This window comes from Sciurus carolinensis, chromosome 7 (genome assembly GCF_902686445.1).
Source record: "Sciurus carolinensis chromosome 7, mSciCar1.2, whole genome shotgun sequence".
NCBI classification, from domain to species: Eukaryota; Metazoa; Chordata; class Mammalia; order Rodentia; family Sciuridae; genus Sciurus; species Sciurus carolinensis.
Genome location: NC_062219.1, coordinates 94,702,381 through 94,718,134, shown reverse-complemented (window position 1 = coordinate 94,718,134; position 15,754 = coordinate 94,702,381). Strand labels below are relative to the sequence as shown.

At 33.0% G+C, this 15,754-nt stretch overlaps 1 protein-coding gene across 1 annotated transcript in view; it reads right to left on the bottom strand.

The window, feature by feature from the left end:
* The window catches only part of Eys (eyes shut homolog), a 1,705,088-nt gene that overhangs the window by 1,231,664 nt on the left and 457,670 nt on the right, over positions 1-15,754 (bottom strand). The window contains 1 exon segment of the mRNA XM_047559194.1: positions 14,769-14,890. Coding sequence (XP_047415150.1) covers positions 14,769-14,890 — 122 coding nt within the window.

Below are 15,754 nucleotides of genomic sequence, written 5' to 3'. Positions count from 1 at the left end.
TATACAAGAAAAACAAGACAATGAAACTACTCCAAAACATAAAAAAATTATTAGCTAGCCATATATTATTGCAAAAAGAGACAAGGTTTTAAATTGGAAATGAATATGCTTTCTTGCAAACCGGTTTATTACGACTTGTAAGATGTCAGAAATGTGAACCTTTTCTCTGCTACATTGCAGCGCAGGGTCTATTTTTCTGGTGAGCTCCTCCCTGTGATGTCATTCAGGTTTTATTTTCATTCATCCTTCCATCACTCCCATTGTAGCCAAACAAGTTTCTGGTAGCAGATATCAAAATTTCTTCTTTCCTGACTTATGAACATTTCAGATTTTTAAGAATCTTTAATATTCTCCCTTTAATGAGCAAATAATAAATAGCATTTATTTTAAACATTCAGAGGGTAAAAATCTATTCTTCAAGATCAGAAAATAAGTACACATTGTGGCTTCCTTTAACACCACATATATTTATTTTCTGGTAAGTTCTTTTGCATACATGTGAGAAGAAATGTCTCTTGACTAATGAATATGCAGATGCAGGACAGACGTTGGTGGCAATTGAACCTATGTAATTATAGGTCACCACTGAGAACAGACACAGCCAGCCACTAAAGATAATCTTTGTAAAAACATTGCCAGGAGCTTGTGAAAGGTCTTCACCTATAGATATGTTATGACTTTGCTTGGGGCTAGAATTTATCCTTTCCAAAATGTCAACTGAATGAACAACAAGACGTGGCAAATTATTTTGTTATCTGACTAATTAAAGCCCACGAGGTATATATGATGATTCATATATAAATTTCTCTAAAATATGGGTTGATTGAATGAGGGTTGTTAGATAAACTATTGGACATTCAGTTAATTTGAATTTCAGATAAAATTGATTTTTTAGAATAAGTATGTCTCATGGACTCTTTGAGCATCTGTATTTTTGGTGGCTAAATCTGGCAATCTTTGATTGAATTTATGTTCTAGATCAAATGTAGAGTGAATTATTTTTAATACTGAGTTCAACCTGGAGAACATTATGTTAAATGAAATAAGCCAAGCACAGAAAGGCAAATACTACATGACATCACTTATATGTGGAATCTAAAAAGTTGTACTCATAGGAAAAAATAAGTAGAATGAGGGTTAACAAAGGCTGGTTGGGGGAGGGAAGGTGGATGGGGAAAAGACAGATGTCAATCGAAGGGTTCAAAATTTTAACTAGATCAAATATGCCTTAGTGATTTTTTGCACAGAATGGTGACTATGATAAAAATAATGGATTGTAAATTTTAAAATAGCCTAAACAGAAGATTTTTAAATGTTATCACCATAAAAATATTATTAGTATGTGAGGTGAGGCAATGGGTTTGTTAACTAATCTTATTTAATAATTCATAACTATAAAAATATCAAACATCATCTTGTACCCTATAAATATATATAATTATTTTTTATTACTTAAAATACGATTTTAAAAGTGGATTCAAATAATTTACATTAAAAAATTACTGTCGGAGCCTTCCCTAATTTGTTGAATATATTACTGTTCTGTCCCAATTGTCCAACAATCTGCTCTCTTAAGCTTTTCTTGCTTATCACATTTTTCCAGAATTCAGTTAGGCTCTACATCTCAGCTTTCTACATGCATGTCACATCCATTTTTACTAAGACAAATGTTTGTTTATCATTATCACAAGGGTGACTCTTTCATGTAATTTTCCCTATTCTGTTTGTTTTACTTCCCAAGGTTGAGGCAAATAAAGACTTTTGCCAGTTTAGATTTCACCAACAACGATATTAAGGCAGAGGTCAATTTCCATTATGATAAAGAATAATTTGATTAAAAGAAAATACAGGGCATAGCATCAAGAGTTCTTTTTGGGGACTGGGGATGTAACTCAGTGGCAGAGCACTTGCCTACCATGTGTGAGGCACTGGGTTCAATTCTCAGCACTGTATATAAATAAATAAAATAAAGACCAATCAACAACTAAAGAAAAAAGTAGAAGCATAATTTAAAAACAAGAAAAGAGAATACAGAGAAACAAGAAAAAGCTTTATAAGTAGATTCTAGGTTCATTAATCAATAGAAAACTATTCTAAATGCTTTGCTTCTTTGTCTTTTTTCTATAATCTCAAATATCAAATGGCAAAGAAATTCTATACATATATATGCATATAGCAGTACAGTTTTCTGTATTACACCAATTTATTATGTAGCATGCACTCTTTTTCACAGAAAGGAGAATGGGAATGTAATACAAAATAAATTTACTTAATTTTAAAATAATAGCTGTCTTCAGTTATTGGAAGATCCTATATAATGTGTATTCCAAAGGTTATCCTATATAATTTTTAAAATTTACTAATACTTCATTGGCTTATTCCTATAATGTTTCACAGATATCTATGCAGAAATTATAATGATATTATTATAGTATAGCTTTAAATTTTTATTTCTATGAGTTAAGGACTGTATTAATTCCAAGTGTCCTCTTTTAAAATAATTAGAAAGGCCAAATATAATTGGACAATAAATAATAAATTGAAAGTGGTTTGCATATTGTATTCCTTTTCATTTTTGTCACATAAATTTTATATTTTGTTTTGTATTTTAGTGAAAATTTGATTTTTTTAAAAGTATGTTTGCAATTTGCCCCAGGATGTTAAAATATATTTTTTAAAATCAGACCAAAATTTTATTGTAATCACTGATACATTTGTTCTCATTGGTCAGACTCAAGACAAGAGAAAAAATGATGATCAATGACAGAAATTTGGTGACATCTGCCAATTGGATTGGCAAAATCTCAAAAGATTTGTTTTCTTTCTTTGTCTTCTAGAACACAGCAGAAGTAAATTTCCTAATGGCTAAAATGTAGCATTGATACCATATCCTTAAAAAAAATTTCAAATCTTTGGAATATTTTGATGTTTGACTATCAGCATATTATAATAGTTCTCAATACAAAAGAAGCTGGGGGCAGTTATTTTTTTCTTGTGACATTTTCCTGCTAAGTTAAATTTTTTAAATTAAAATTAAAAGTTTTGGTAAATTTCTAGTTTACCATTAAAAACATATTTCTGACTAATTTGAATTAAAGTATGATAGTTTAGAATATTTACCTGTTATAAAAATGATTCATTCTTGTGTATAGTACATTTAGTGAAACATCTTAGATGTCAAATTTTGAGGAATTTTGTTCATTTATATTATTTATTGAAAATGCTTTTCCTAAGTAAGTAGTTTTCGCAATTGAGCTGTACTTTGTATAAATAATGCTTTTTACCCTCACCTCATGGGTAAGTTACGAGGTTGAGGCCATTCACTTGACATACTCCCAACCCTCTGAAGTATGAAATCTGTGGCCAGGGAATAAAAATACCTGCTGTGAAGACATGGTGTTGCAGTTACCATCTGTACTACTGTGTATTTCGTATTAAACTTCTCCTATGCCATGACACCATCACCAACTCTAAATGTCCTTTTAGTGCCTATTGCTGGATTTTCCTCAATTTTCCACCCCATTCCATGAGTGCTTCTCATGCTCTGTATCCTGGCTATTTCTGATTCTCTCACCAATCAAGCATAAAAATCACACCATGCATAAGTTCTGAAATGTATTCAACTGCAATAACAGAGGATAATTCAAACTCCTTTCCTACTCCCTAGTAGTAGGCAGTGGGATAAACTGATCCAAGCTTTAAACACTTTTGAGTGCTCAATTCTTTGGCTATAACCTATTCCAGTTACTTTAGTCAGTAGCTTCTAATTTAATGAGCTGAATCTCCTATCAAAGAGAAAAGCTGTCAAGTTAATAAGAGTACAAATTATTTTCCAGTAGTATATTTTTAATTCGGTAGTAAATTTTACTTTAGTAACTAGTCTAAAAGCCTAAGGATCAACATTCTTGCCCCATAGTCTCTCTTAGGTCCAGTGCAGCTTCACCCAGAAACTTCAAGTTTCTTGCTGCATTTCTGTGACTAAAATGCCTATTTATTACTAATTTATATGACCTTATAGTTCTGGTTTACTTCCAAGCTTCGGTAAGATTCCTTGAATAGTAGCATTAAGGATTCAGTTTATTTTGCAGATAATTTATACCTACAGATTCTGTTGAAAATTACAAAGGAAAATCTTAGCTGAATAGCAAAATATTGGCATCATGTTCTCAAATTCTTTATATCCCATGATATATGCGCGCATGCACACACACACACACACACACACACACTTTTTTGTTTTTTTGCCAAAGTGCTAGGGATCAGACCCATGTTAGACAAGTACTTTACCACTGAAACACATCCCCAGTCCTCAAATCATAAACATTGTACATTCTGGAATATCATTCCATAAAACTACATTTTTCCTTTAGCCTTTTAAGCCAGTGTTAACAAAATCTATTAGATGGTCTACCTGTTCTTTCCACATCAGTTTCCTCTAAAAGCCACTTCTTGCCTGGAATTGGTCACCAAAACTTGGATGAGGGAAATATTTTTTCCTTAAAATATTCCCATATGCGAGAAAGGGATACTTTGCATCCTCTTTATTGTAGTCCTAGATTTTAAATTCAAAATTTAGATTTTAAAATTCTTGCTCTGAATTCTCTTAAGTTTTAGTCATTAAGAAACTGAGAAACTTACGTATATATTTCAGTGTCTGTGAGTGGGTCCTGTCACCTGATGGTAGACTCTTTCCTACACTTCTCAGTGCAAACTACCCACAGATTAGCATCAGCTGGGTGCCAAGAGCTTCATAAACATGTTTATGAACATAAATCACTGTTCTTTATACAATCTAGAGAATGTGTATAGTCTAATATTTCTGTGATTTGGCTCTGCACCTGGATTCTCTGGTGAAGATTTTAAAAACACGGTGTCTCAACCTTACCTTCTGTTTACTAAATCAGAATCCCCAGGGCAAATCCATAATACTCTTATATTCGTAGAAACAGCAGTGGTGATTCAGCTGTGTTGTGGAGCCTCTGAAATACTGGTTTGTCTAGGAATCCTTGCCCCAACCCCAATTTTGTGAATACCGAAGGGCAGTGAATTCAAGCTCTGATCCTTTCACTAGTATAGCATGGCCTAGGACACAAAGGGAATCTTGAGGGAAGTTTGTGATCAGTAACCTGTTCTAACTCTGCTGAGTTTATTGTGCCACCCTGAGAAAACTGCTACGTCTCCATCCACCTCACATTTTTCTCTGCAAAATATCTTCTTGATACATCAGTGAACTATAAATGGTGTCCTGAAAAAGCATACTACAGAACTGTTATATCTGTACTTCTTGATGTGCAACTAGTTTATAATTGTGTATTTTATAGAATCAGAATTAGTAACAACCTCTATACTTGTTTCTATATCTCTACTTAATTATGTTCACATACTTATCCACATTTATATTCATACCAATCATATTTGTGTCTTCCGAGTTCTCATTTCAAACTTTCTTAAGTATGGAAGGCAGAATTTTGTTCTTAGTCTTTTAAGCACAACAGTTAGACCAACAGAGATTTTCTTGTTCTGAGAGGGCAGAAAAGGCCAGCAACTTAAATCAGGGGATCTGACCTGGAAGACTGTAGCACTGATAAGATTTAGGTGGAGTTAACCAGATTAAAGGCTGGATACCTGAAGGGAGAAGGATCAGGCCATGGTGTTCTGCTTTTTGTCTATCAGATTCAGAACATTTCAGTAGAAATGTAGCAATCTTACCGCAAGCCTTAAAAGATGACCTAAGATTCCCAACAGGCTGAGATCATGTCAAAGAGAAGTTATCAGCATCTGCTAAATGTCTGGAATGCAGGCATGAGTCTAGACTGTGGGCTTTTCATTCCATGAGAGAAATTTTAAAACAGTTAAAGAAATGTAAGTAAAATCTGACTCTGTATTCTCCTTCCCTCTCTCTCTATTCTCCCTCCTTATTGGCAAACTATTATGCTGCAGCCACTGTCTAACTCAGCCTTGATGATATAAGTTTAAAAGTAAAAAAAGAAAAAAAGAAATTAAAGTAAGCATTATACTCACCCACAGGAACAGGAACCAGTGCTTCATGATAAAAACTATGATAAAATAATGCAATGTTAGCCATCACATATATAAATTAGCATTTATATATATATATATAAACATATATGTATATGTATACATGTAGATAAGTATATGTACATACATATACATGTATATATGTAGAAATTAGCATTCATATATACATATGGCTCTGCACCTGGATCCTCTGGTGAAGATTTTAAAAATACAGTGGCTCGACCTCACCTCCTCTTTACTAAATCAAAATCCCCGAGGCAAATCCATAATGCTCTTATGTTCTTAGAAACAGTAGTGGTGATTTAGCATTCATATTACATGTAAATTTTGCATAAAAGGAATGTATGAATGTATCAATAATGAAATTAAATGGTCAGTAAATAAATTATTTTGAACAAAAAACTAATGAATCACAGTTTATTGTAACTCAGTTCTACTTGTTTGAGTGAAGTATCCGGCTTTGAAACTCAGTTTGAGTTTCAGCTCTACTCAGTGAAAACGTTTGTTTTTATTGGAGTTAAAATCATCAGCAAGGTTATGATTATTGTCATCACTCAGCATGAGATATATTTTATTTGTGGCTGTTTTTGTTTTGTTTTATTTTCGCTGTTGTTGTTTTTGTTTGTTTGTTTTGTGTACTGGGGATTGATTCCAGAAGCACTCTACCACTAAGCTACATTCTCAGCCCTTTTTATTTTTTATTTTGAGACAAATTCTCACTAAGTTACTTAGGGCCTCACTAAGTTGCAGAGCCTGGTATTGAAAATTAGATCTCCTGCCTCAGCCTCCTAAGTTCCTGGGATTACAGGCACGTGCCACCACACTGACCTTACTAGTTGTTTTTTTTATGTGGAAAGCACTATGTTACAGATTTAACATGAAGTAAAAGACATGAATCATTTTGTATTTAATCTTCTTAATTCTAAAAATTATGTACCGTTAACATATTCTTTATTAAATCGAACTGATAAGGCACAGAAGGTTAAGTATCTTTTTTGAGGTAACACAGTTAATGAGGGCAAAAGCTGTCTATCTCAAACCCAACTCTCTTCAAAACTCATCCTTTTGATATTAAAGTGCATACTACAAGTTTAACCATTCCATTATAAACACAATACCACTGACTATTATTCCCAACCAAGGCTCTTCATCAATCTAAAGATATAGGCTATTTATTTCCTAGCTCTAATTAATGCAAAATAAATATATATCATATATATGTGTATATATGTATATATATAATACATATATACACACAGTCTATTAATTAAACAAGACAACTTCATAGTATGAAGCAACTGATTTCAGTTCCAGAACTTGTTTTACAAAACACTAAATTTCTTTTTGACTTAGAATGGATCTTGGATGACTATAGAACACTTGTATTCTTTTTTCTGTGTATATGTATACATGGATACATGTACTCTTGCACATAAGTTTATTTCTACACATATCTATCCACTTTCTAGCCTAAATTTCTTGGACTTTTCACTTTGGATAAAACCTTTACAGAAAAAGGGAAAGTTGGAATGAATTGGAAATGAGTAATCAAGTTTTTTTACTGAAGGAGATAAAGGATCTACTACTCTCTGAAAGGTGTGGTTGTCGGTTTATAATTGTTGAAGAAAACCTGTTATCCTGAAGGAAAATATGTTTTTTGTTTTATATTTTTCTGATTTTCTTATAATAATATGTGAACACAATGCCCACTGAATAGCAGTCTGGGCAACAATTTATAAAGACTTAAAAATGTCATACATCTAAATAGCAGAAAAAATGTTTTCTAGGAAAAAACAGCTACTGGGGACTGTAACCTCCCACTGGTTTCTCTGAAATAAATCGTCCAGAAAAGAGTCACAATTATAGTTAGTCAAATAATACAAAAGTAAAATGTTTATTTTGAAATGAACTTAAGCTTAATTAGCCCCATAATTCTTTGAAAATGAGCAAATTCACTCATTTATGCTTTTCCACTAATATTGGCAATAAAAATGGTATTCAATTCCTTTTAAATAATTTTTTAAACTAGACAATTTCTAGGAACTGTCCATTTTTATTAGAGAATCTGAAAATGGAAAATTCCTCCCACTGATCTGTTATGTTCTCACACAATATTTATTAAATTCAATACTGCTCCATGTATTTCTTAAGCCTCGAAATTCAACCATCTGTAAACCTCTCTTTTCTGTAATGAATCTTGGAATAGGAAAGAAAGAAAAATATGTCTGAGCTTCCAAAATAGATTTCAGAAGTCTAAAGCATTAATGCTCATTTATTTGTTTATTCAGTTGGATCAACAAGTCTTTTCTCAGATTCTGTTTACCTCTACATTGTACATAATCCCTCAAAATTTGATTATCCATTTCAGAGCAAACATAGATTCCAAAAAGCAGATCTGAGGGAAAGAAATGGGGTTGCTTCAGATAGGCATAATAACCATGATTTAAACTGACAATTGACAGGAACTTGTTGAAAAGATCGTATAGATCATGAGATGAAAGAACTAAAATTCTGTGTTAGTCTGGTCTTCATAGACAAAAATATTCTCTATTGAACTGTAGAAAGGGTAGAAAAGTGACACCTATTGTCATGAACCATAAGAATAAATGCAACCCTAAATTTTCTCAATGTATTCTTAAAATTAGGACCTATGTAATAGACGTAGCTATCTGAGCACTAAATTGTAGTCAGATTTTAATTTTGTGTAAGCAAAGTATGGTGTTTAGAATGACCAGGACCAAAGGACCTTGTTTTGCATTACCCAGTCACTGCAGTGCCTCTTTTAACTGTGAGACTGGTTCTCAGTTAACACATCAAAATTTAGATTAAAGTTTTGGCTATATATTCACTGCTAAAGATGTTGCAAGTACTCAATTTAATCAACAGACAACTGAACATTTGGGATAAAATTAAAATCAATCAATCATTGAATATTTTTAATATTCTCAAAATGATTTCAAACATTATACCAAGTCTCTAAGAGAAGCTATAATTTCATGCACTGATTTTCTGAGTAGCAAATGTCAATATATAGGGAGAATGTCACTTCACTAAGTTATTACAACAGTGAGGAGAAAACAATATATTAATATCTACTTCACAATAGGAGTGGAATGCAAAGTTTAGAATTCATTCCATTTGTCTTAAAAAAATCTCTGATATGGATGAATTCAAAAGGGAATAGAATTTTAAAAAGGAAGATGCTATGAAATAAAAAGCTAAAAAGAAGAAGCTAAAACTCTTGACTTTTCAGATAATTCTTTTTTTTTTCCCCTATTTTAGGTACTTTATAAGATCATGTTCAATTATCAGTACACATGAAATAGAAACCCCCACGTTCCACCTTTAATATTATCAAATTTTAAAGCTAGGAAATGCCATCTAGATACATTGTCCAGTGATTCTCAGAATTACACATCAAAATCACAAGACATAAGTTATCAGGTCCTTGGACCACACACAAAATAAGAATGCAAAATATGTGCATGTTTTAATGTTGCAATTTTCCCTTTGTATGAATTTCTTTATAACTTTTCTGTTTCATTTTCTTTCCTTTGGTTCTTTTGATGCTGGGAATTGAACCTAGGTCTTGCATATGTTAACATAGCCTAAGCATGAACCCTAGCTACTGAGTTTCATGCCCAGCTTTCTTTAAGCATGTGTATTTTCAAAGGCAATGCCGTAGTTTAAAAAAAATTATTTCAATTCTTAAATTTTATTGAAGAAACTGATACAATTGGAATGCCAATAATTGGCAATTGCTCATATGTGTATGTGTATACATATATAATGGTATGAAAGTAAAATGCAAAGCTATGTAGTCCAATGAAATAAAACAATATGTAGTGAACTTGAGTGAATATAACAACTTTTTTTTAATTTTATGACTCAAATAAGTTAAGTGAATAGCTATAAAACACAGCAAATTCATGTCAAACTCAGACAATTTCCAAATTATTTCTGTACCCTTTTAAGTTACTCTAAATTTAAAAGAAGTTAACTCAAACATATTAAATAATGAGTATGGAAAACTCATTTTATCAGGTTTGCTATTTCAGGCAAAATTCCATAAAACCCATGACTTAAATGCATTATTAAGACGTAACATAGTCATAACAAAGGTTATATTTACCATCTAAGACATTTGAGCCTGAAAAAAAATTGCCCCCTTTTTATGTAACAGGGAAATTGTGAAGAATATAATTTACCATTGCCTTTTTTTGTCATGGTTGTAGAAATTATTTCTTTCCTTTTCTCCATCAGAAAATTGTTGGAACAGTTCTTTGAGTTTTAAATTCTGGCCTTCCCAAGCTCTGACACTGACTCAGAACTTCTGTGTTAATTTCCATCAAATGAGATTAAGCAAATCTTTAGGGAAAGGGAGGGCATGAAAGAAATGAAGGTTGAAGAATATGACAGTGAGCAGTTGGATGGATTGTGTGCTGAGAGGGAATTTTTAATCCTAGAGACAGAGCAGAACTTGGAGGTTTCAGATTGCAATTGCATATACTGTCCAACCATAGGGACTTGACCGCTAATTAGCTAAGCATTGTGCACTTGAGGGTAGAGGAGCAGAAAAGGTCCTGGGAGTCAAATTTGGCATGCACAGATTAGAATCATTTAGCAGAGATTAACCTATCTTTAAAAGGGACAAAGGGGTGGCACAACAGGCACTTTAGTGGTAGCCAAGATGAACTACACTGTAGGAACTATGTCCTAATAATTTTGATTTGAGTCAACCCTAGCATTTATAATCTGAACCGGAGGAAACAGACAGATCTCAAAGGACTGACATGAATTTTCTAACCATGCAGTTGCAAAAAATATTTATTTATTTATTTAGTACTAGAACACTTATACATCCTGTTTGTTTTGACTACGGTGTGTTCAGGAGAAAATGTAAATCTGCTGTGTATCAGTATTATTTGTATGAGTTTTCATACAGTTGTTTATGAATAAAAACTTTGTTCTTTCCACATATTAGTTCTATTGTACTATTTTTGTTTCTCCTGCTGTTATTAAAATTAAGCATTCATTATTCATGTATGATACAGAGGAAAATGAAAGTAAAATGAGAGGGAAAATACTAGACTAATTTGATCATACATATTTAAATAACCACGAAGAAATAGTTACTTTCAAATATACCTAAGACAGTTACAGTAGGGACTAAGTCTCACTATTCCTGTTTTTTAACATTTGTATCTTATTATTTGATAAACATTCAACAATTTTTTCCAGTCCCCTTGTTTGTTTAAGTTTACTGAGCCATAAAATAGGGAGAGAAGAAAATTGCCCCATTGTTATGGAAAACCTCTCATTGTGCTTTCAAAGTCTCCTAATTTTCTGCTTTACATTCTAAATTCAACATCATGATGCTGCCATATAATCAGAAGATAATGTGGCATATGTGAAAAGGTTAACTTACAGCTACACATATACCAAGCTTAGAGAAGCAACAAGCCTCCTGTGAGTGGGAGTGCCTGGGCTTGTCCAGAGTCCTGTCCAGCAACAGGCAGGCTGCTCACTCTTGCCAAATGTGAATGCCTTGTAGAGGAAATAAAGTCAGCTTTCTATGTATCAGGATTAAATATTCTTTAGAAAACTGGTACTCTTCCTAATTTCATCTTCCAACACAAAGCATTCAGCATTTCATGGTTTATCTTTTACCAGTGAGTTGGTAAAAACAAAAAAATATAAACCTCAAGTTGAAACTTGCTGTATTTCATCTATAATGTCTAGTTCAAGCTTTATTGCAAAAGTATGAGTTTTATTTTAGCCCATTCTATTTAATATAATGTCTTGGGGATAATTTTTTGTTTTATGTATTATTATGAAATATGTTGTTTTTCTAATTATGTACCATTTGTCCTAATACCAAAATTCAATATTTACCAAAATATCTGAGTAACAAAATTATCTGAGCAAGCTTGGGCACTCAAACCTTGAATATCCTGAACAAAGGACTGGACCTTTACTGGCTCCTGGGACATAACCTATGAGGCCTTGAATATTGTGACTGATAATGCTGCTTTGAAACCTGATGCCTTCAATTATGCCAACTAGATCATGCTAATGATGTAACTAAGGCTGGAAGTCTTTCTTTCCTTTATATATATATGTATAAAACTGCATCTTTTTATTTTGCATACTTTAATTTTGGAACAAAATAAAACAACAACAAAAAAACCACAATACAACATCCAAACTTACTGCCCTATTGAGGGTGATGAGGATGCATCTTGCATTGAAGTAGATTAGGGGTTGCCTTTGAGAAATCTGCCCTCTGTATAGTTTCCTTTACATATGTATTTTTGCAGGTCTGGGGCTATGTGTCAAAGCAGTGTCATGTTGACCACTGCAGGAGTGGGAGACCAGTCAGGGAAGCTCAGTGATGTAGGACCTCCATGCTTTTGGGAGTGATACTCAATAAAAACCCTGAACACCATCGTGTAAATGAGCTTCCCTGGTTGGCAACACCCATACCTGTTGCCCCACATTGTTTCTGATTTTTAAAGACTATTGACGTCACTTCAAGAGTTGAACACTTGTGAAGCATGTCCCAGGTTTCTCTTAGACTTGGTCCTGGGTCATTTCCTTTTTCTCTTTTTAACCTATAAATTTTCATTTTAATAAACACTATGAAAGACTAAAACAATTTTTCGTAGTCTTTCTTGAGAATTATCAAATGCGAGGGTGGTCTTGGGGCCCCAGACACAATATCAACAAGCTACAAAATACTTAGAACATTGTTTAACTTTTTAAAACAAACCTTTGTGTTCACAATACTTCTGTTGGAAACGATATCACAAATCCAATGACAATTCTTTCCTTGAAATTGATATATGATAAAAATATATATTTAAATATGTACGTATATATGTTAGATACTTTCAATAGTCCCCTCATGTATAAACATCTTTTAATCAGTTAGTAGCATAGATAATCTAGTTGAAATTTAGTAGGGAACTTGATTTATTTTTTAACTTTTCTGCTTTCTCAGTTATTCTTATTTTAACGATTTCTAGAAAGTCATCAAAAATTCCAGCTGATACTAAAGTTAATCTCACTAGCTTCTTACTGAAAATTTAGAAAATGGATAATGGAGAAAGTAATATATTTGCATGTTCTATTATTTGGTATGATTCATCCTCTAAAGTTGCAACCCCTGACTTGTCAAATGATCTAGCTTAGTGTCACACACAAAAGTTGTGGTCAGCTCTAGAAGTGGAATGCTATGTTTTAGGGTATAAAGTTCTTTCTATTAACAATAAACTATTATACTTGAAGTTACAGCTGAAGACACAGGATAAAAAAGAAAGCTCAATTATACATAGATGTGCCACATTCGATAATTTACCTGAAACTCAGTCTTTTTAAACAAGAGGTCATAATGATTTTATAGTTTCAGTTCTTGAGATGGCCCTGGAAAATTCACTTAGGGGTTCAACAATGGACCCAAGGGCTGGTTTCCTCAATCTTGCAGCTCTGATACCTTCAGAGTCACTCAAGATTAGACTGCAAAGCACCTACCTGAGGCCTGAAAACAGCAACTATATGTATAAAATCTAGAAGTTAGAAGTTCTAGAAAGGGACACACCTACCTCTTACATCCTATGTGTAGGTGAGGTAATCGTTCCTCAGAAAGAACTGTTCTTTTGTCTCAGAGACCAGTGTAGTGTCACCTGCCCATTCATAATGTGTTCCCTGAGTCTGGGATTAGATTAACATGATTAAAATAATGCATTTGTTATGAATGGAGATGAAGCAACAAGACAATTACACATTCCTGAACAGAGGCTCAATAACCTATGGATCATCCCTGGTGCTGGTCATGGATATTCAAATGTTAGTTATAATTATTCCTTTAGGTATCTGCCTTCCTCCTGGGAAACAATTTGCTGCAAATTATCCTTTCATTGTAAAAACAAACAGTGTCAGAGCACCAACGAAAGTCAAAATATTTTGATGAAAACACTTGTTTTTGAAAGCCTTGCTTTCTAACTTCAACTAGTGTAGTCTTTTTGTAAAAATCAGTTCTGTTGTAAAGAATAAAGTATAAGCCTATACCAGTGTTGTAGCATTAACTTTTGTTGTATGTCATTTATTTTCTGAAGCCAGTGAGTGAGTGAGTCCACCTTGACTAGATGTGTTTTATGTCAGGCTTTCTGAGAAATGAGGAGCCTGAGGGGATCCCATTGATTTGCCAACTGTGTCACAGTTCATTTAAGGCAGAATGGCACATGCTTGTGACAAAGGCTATGACAAATGGATGTGTACAGAAGGGACAGCACCAACTCAGATGAATGAAGGAAATGATGGAGTATTCAACACGCGATGGAAATCACAGCAAAAGTTAAGATAGTGAATGACAGTGAATTTATGTACGAGAATTTAATATCTCGAGTTAGGTAAAAACAAATAACTGTGAGACAGTACTTTTAGAAGCATTTCTGAAAATTTATAGAAATTCAGTAATCACTGATAACTATAAACCTATTTGTCATATAGTATGTAAACCAACTGGTAAAGAGTGGCAAATAGAATATTTTTAACACAGTGAAATTAGAAAATAATATTGCTCAACTTTTTGTTTCCTAACCTTAAGAAATATGTATATGTGTACTTGAATGTGGACATAACATATAGACAAAATTTCACTGAGTTTATAGGAGCTGAATTATGCTATTCTTCAGTAAGCTATATTAATAAGATCAGTGGATACTAACAAGATGCAGATCTTTGCAGGATGAATTGTGCTCACAGACATTCAGGATACAGTCATCAGTGTCCCACTCATGGCGCTGCCCAGCGTAACCTGGGTTGCATAGGCAGGAAAGGCCACCAACCACTGAAACCAACGAAGAAGAGAAAACTCTTTTATAATCTTTTAATCATAGTACAGGTATAGTAATTCCAATTACTCTTAAAATGCTGTAATCATCTATGCATTGCACTTTTAAACCCTTAAAGTGTGAATTCCTATATTTAATACTCGATCACACATTCCAATATTTAATACTCTATTACACTGTCTTCTGCAGTGTCTATTACATTGCTCTTATTCAGTTCTATTTGAAGTAAGAAGAATTATTTGAAATAAGAAAAATTACAATGGGCATTTGATAACAGTTTGCAAAAATATAAAAAATATGCAATTTCCTTTGTTCTCACTCTCTCTGAAGACAGAGGCAGCACACAAAACCTATACTTAGTAGCTAATTTGTGCATCAATTAACTTTGTCAGTTTGTTTTAGGTTCGATATACAAGTTAACTGGTTTTTAAAGTTCTGTGTTTAAAAAAATAAATTGCAAAATAAATTTCAAATAGTGATCTGAAAGCTGATATTCATCTACTTGAACTTTAATTTAAAAAGTTTTCACATATATGTAAAATATTTTTAAATAATCAAATTATTATTAATTATGGGAGGAGAATGGTATCTGAAATGTTTCAGGGGAATGGTGACAGCATAAATTGTCATTGGAGCAAGAATGGATTTATAGCTACTTTGTAGACAGTCCTTGGAGTCTTCATTATCTCCAGGATTTACCATGTAATCTACACTCCCACTCTGCCTCTGTGTATGTACCTGTATTACTCTCGGTGAATACTTAGGTCCTAGGTGGCAACAACATTTTCAATGCAATGTGTAGAACTTAGGTAGCTGCTCATAAGTAAGCATGTATAACTGGCTTCTAAGAAAAACAAGGC